This window comes from Citrus clementina, unplaced genomic scaffold (genome assembly GCF_000493195.1).
Source record: "Citrus clementina cultivar Clemenules unplaced genomic scaffold, Citrus_clementina_v1.0 scaffold_7, whole genome shotgun sequence".
Classification (NCBI taxonomy): Eukaryota; Viridiplantae; Streptophyta; class Magnoliopsida; order Sapindales; family Rutaceae; genus Citrus; species Citrus x clementina.
The window spans coordinates 5,376,908-5,381,719 of NW_006262075.1; the positions used below are offsets into that span (position 1 = coordinate 5,376,908).

General features: G+C 37.6%; 1 protein-coding gene across 1 annotated transcript; it reads left to right on the forward strand.

Moving 5' to 3' along the window:
* Nucleotides 1-307: 307 nt before the first annotated feature.
* On the forward strand, nucleotides 308-4,328 carry LOC18037657 (protein DETOXIFICATION 27). Its single transcript, XM_006426244.2, has 8 exons — nucleotides 308-722; nucleotides 957-1,498; nucleotides 1,639-1,725; nucleotides 2,013-2,069; nucleotides 3,103-3,341; nucleotides 3,474-3,592; nucleotides 3,911-4,000; nucleotides 4,099-4,328. The coding sequence occupies exons 1-8, from the start codon at nucleotides 441-443 to the stop codon at nucleotides 4,144-4,146; spliced, it is 1,464 nt and encodes a 487-aa protein (XP_006426307.1). The 5' UTR covers nucleotides 308-440; the 3' UTR covers nucleotides 4,147-4,328.
* Nucleotides 4,329-4,812: the final 484 nt, after the last annotated feature.

The window sequence follows — 4,812 nt, forward strand, 5'->3', positions numbered from 1 at the left end:
ATCCCCCTCATACTGTAACTAGGTCACCGAAGATCATCGTAAGTTGTATGCGAATGGCTACAATTAAGGTGCGGTGAGCAATGACCTATTGTTTTTTGTATGAATAAGGGTTGGCCGCTTCCCATACGGAAGAGAAGGTCCCCACTCAGCTTGGATTCTCGTGCATCCCAGAAGGGCAGTGGCTGGATATTACAAAATTACACGTGGCTCAATATCTTTGCTTCAATAATTTGTAAGTTGTGGTCGTAGTAAAATTCAACATACACATAAACGTACACATCTCATATATATGCAATGATTAGTTGTATTAATTTTAATGTATTTCAGAATTTCTGCTGATTAAGTCACGTGCCAACACTCTCAAGGGAGGCGAGGAACGCCGATTTTCTCTCTCGGTCCATTGAAATCTCCGCAGAAATCTAATAGAGAGACTGCCAAACATGCCTAGCAACGGTGCGCTAGAAGATACAAAGGTCCCTTTGCTAGATGATTTAGCCTCAACTGTTCCATCAGAAGATGATTCAGATAAAAATCTTACAAGAACAATTTGGGTTGAATCAAAGAAGCTGTGGTATATAGTTGGTCCTGCAATCTTTAGTCGCCTTGCCTCTTACTCTATGCTTGTCATCACCCAAGCTTTTGCCGGTCATTTGGGTGATATTGAGCTTGCTGCCATATCCATTGCCAATAATGTTATCGTTGGTTTTGACTTCGGCCTCTTGGTAACTCTCTCCCTCCCTGTCAACAGAAATCAGTATTAGCTTAGCTTAATTGGTACTAGAGAAAAGTAACGTGGTGGAAAGTTTCCGTTACCAAGAATACTTTTTTCGACAAAAATATACATGCTGCTTTCTGTTTTTGAGTTCTCGCAGAAAATCAATCTGGATTGTACTTAAAAAGATCTTTTACTTTCTATGATTCTCACAACTGTTTGTGAATTTTTATTTTTTTTTCAGCTGGGAATGGCAAGTGCATTAGAAACTCTGTGCGGTCAAGCTTTTGGGGCCAAAAGGTATTACATGTTGGGTGTTTACATGCAACGTTCATGGATTGTGCTTTTCGTATGCTGTGTTCTGCTTTTGCCTCTGTATCTATTTGCTTCTCCAGTGTTGAAGTTATTGGGCCAGCCGGATGACGTGGCAGAGCTGTCTGGGATGGTTTCTATATGGATGATACCGCTTCATTTCAGCTTTGCTTTTCAGTTTCCACTGCAGAGATTCTTGCAGAGCCAGCTTAAGAATATGGTGATTGCATGGGTTTCTTTGGTGGCTCTATTGGTGCATATTTTTGTAAGTTGGCTGTTTGTGAACAGAATGCAGCTTGGAGTGATTGGCACAGCCGCGACTTTGAATTTTTCTTGGTGGATTTTGGTTTTTGGGCTGTTTGGATACGTTTCTTGTGGGGGGTGTCCTCTTACATGGACTGGCTTCACCTTGGAAGCGTTTTCTGGCCTCTGGCAGTTTGTCAAACTCTCCGCTGCTTCTGGTGTCATGCTCTGGTAGGCTTTCCTATTCACAAATTTGATTGGATATATTAAGTTCAGCAATTGATTTGAATTTATTTTTCCATTAATTCGTGATTGTTGTTTATGCGATTTTTAATTTCTTGTCATTACTTTTCTGTATTTTGAAATCACAGCTTAGAGAATTGGTACTACAGAATATTGATATTGATGACAGGAAATCTTCAGAATGCTGAGATTGCGGTGGATGCTTTATCTATATGGTATGCCTTCTATACTCAACTAACAATATTGTATTATTTCTAGTTGTAGTTTTTATATCGTCTATCATCATATTCATATGATTTAATGCTTTACTCTCTTTTTTTTTTAATTATTGTTGTTTTGGGGAAAATAAAAACAAAAAATTATTGATCCATCAATCTCAAGAAAAATAAAATTATTTTGTGAATTGCGATTCCGTTATTCTTTTGTACACAAACTCCTTTCATTTAATTTATGATACTGTTTTGGCTGATTTGTGGCTTGGATTGTTTGTCCCATGTGGCAGCATGACGATAAATGGCTGGGAGATGATGATTCCTTTGGCCTTCTTTGCTGGAACCGGGTAACGTAACACCTCTCATTTCCCTTTGGCTGCTTTTCCTTTTGAAAACTGATGAACTCTATGGTGGAGCCCATGCCCAGGTGCATCACCTCACATTAATTCAACTGGATTAATTTCCTGCATTTTCTATGTTCACTGAATTGATAAATTCACTAACTTCTTCACTTATAACTTTCGACGTGTCGAAATTCACCGTCAGCCTCTCATCTTGTGAAATTTCTAGTATATATAGTTCTTTCTATATGCTTCAACTGAAAATATGACTTTAAATTCATTAATTTCCATGAATGACATAGAAGTGATCCCATCCGTGCATGCATTGGAAAACTTCTGGACCCGCAGTCAGACTTTGGAAGTATTTATATCCGCAGAGTCCAGATTGGTGGCTGATGTGCCACCGTGAATAAAATAAAAAATTCAACCTGTAACTTCATTTCGCAGAGGATTAATTTTTTTAATGTTTCTTAACTTTCTTGATCCCGACGAAATGCGTTTCTTTTAGTACTTGACATCAATGAGAGACATGTATGCGGTCAATTTGCATACCTCTTCCTCTGCATGTTATCAAAATATTTATGTTTGTAAATTGAGATTGTCGTTTTTGTTGAAGAGGTTGCGGCTTTATCTGCTTCCTTATGTATCATTGCGTGAGAATAAATTGAATGAGACAAAGGACCGCGGTCAGTTTACAATTATGCTCAGGTTTCTCGTGAAAACATCTTTCATTTGTTAGCTCATTCATCAGCGTCATCAGCTTGTATTTATTAGACTAATTCATTGTAAGAGGTGGGACAGAGTACGAATTGCTTAATGAGAAAATGACTGCGGGTCGGATTGTTAAGCCTTGTGCAAAATAGCGACCTCACATTTTAATATTCCTCAGTATGTCTACATAGGGACCTTGTTGGCCTAGAGTTTGATTTTATTTTATTTTTTTAAAAAAGGAAATAATATGCTTGTGATATTATTGACTTATTTTGTATGTATTTGAGACAGAGATAGGCTAGTGCTTGTACTGATAAACTGCATGCAGGGTGAGAGTTGCAAATGAGCTTGGAGCTGGTAACGGGAAAGGAGCCAAATTTGCTACAATAGTATCGGTGGTGACATCAGTCATAATTGGTCTCTTCTTCTGGTTGTTGATAATGATATATCACAATGAGCTTGCCTTGATATTCTCTTCAAGCGAAGCTGTCTTGCAAGCAGTAAACAAATTGTCAATCCTCTTAGCCTTCACCATTCTCCTCAACAGTGTCCAGCCAATTCTCTCAGGTAATTAATTTATAGCCTAAAAATTTGATTTAGTTCGACTTACGCTTTTTTTTAAAAAAAAAAAATTGTCCCCAATTTACTCATTATATATTTGCTAAATTCATTCGTTCTTGTGTTAATTTATTCTTAAAGGGGTGGCTGTGGGATCAGGATGGCAATCATATGTGGCATACATAAACTTAGGCTGCTACTATTTGATTGGAGTGCCCCTTGGATGTCTGATGGGTTGGGTCTTCCATCAAGGCGTCATGGTATGTACGTTGAACTTTTCTTTGGCCAAATTACTCAAAAAGTAATAGTTCCAATTGATAGAGACAAGTAGAAAACGAAACTTTTGAATAATAAATATTATAGGCATCACTATCAATTAGCTTATCTGGCCATCATTACGCGCTTATATTAGCACAATCTCTTGAGATTAGGATTCATAATTAGATTTAGGAGTAAAGCGGAAAGTGAATTTGGAAACTTCTGGAGTAGAAAAACGGAACTTTGTAATTCTATGATTGGTTTGTATTTGTGCATTTTATTCTATGGTGACATCTGCAAATGAAATTGGACACTCATAGGGAATTTGGGCTGGAATGATTTTCGGTGGCACTGCAATCCAAACCTTGATTCTGGCCATCATTACCATTCGTTGCGATTGGGATAAAGAGGTAACCAGCCCTTTATTCAATGCCGAAACTTTCCTTCAGTACAAAAAGAGTTTGTGTTCAGCTAAATCTTTTTTCTTTTTCCCTGTTTGAAATGGCAGGCGGAGACAGCAAATACGCGTGTGAGGAAGTGGGCTGAAACAGCTTAAGATTGCAGTTTCAGATAGAGCTCTGCATAGAGTAAAAGGATGAATTGTCATAATCAAGAGATATAAATGGCTTTAGTAGGACTCACTGTGATTGCCTGTCAAAATTGTATTTGGCATGAGGTTGCCCGATTGTTGAAGTTCCACAATTTTGAATGAAATTACAAGATTGTTAATTTCTTTCATTCTGGGGTTCATTTGTTCTATTAATTCCAAACCTTTAGCATGATCTGCAGGATTGATTTCGCGTTGAGGTCAAAATTGTAGTTGGCATAAAGTTGGGACATTTGGGAAAAAAAAAAGAAAAAAAAAGCATACTTGGTTTGTATACATTAATCATTAAAAGAAAGAAAAAATATATATAAAGAGCAAAACTATAAACTTGCAACAATGAATGCGCTAGCCATCGTGAAGACGTGAACTGATAAAAGGCGTTGAAAAGGCAATCGCTTGCCGCCAACTTATGGAGTTAGAATTATGAACAATATGAATTACCGTCTTTTGGATTTTGAGCAATTGAGTGTCTCTATCGCCATCGAGGCACGGCTCCTTTGAAGCAGAACCAACAACAAAACTTGAAAAAAAAAATGCACAGTGAGTATTCAATTTTCTACTTAGTCAACTGGCCCACATTTTTAAAATTGCAAAATGGAGTCCCAACAGACGATG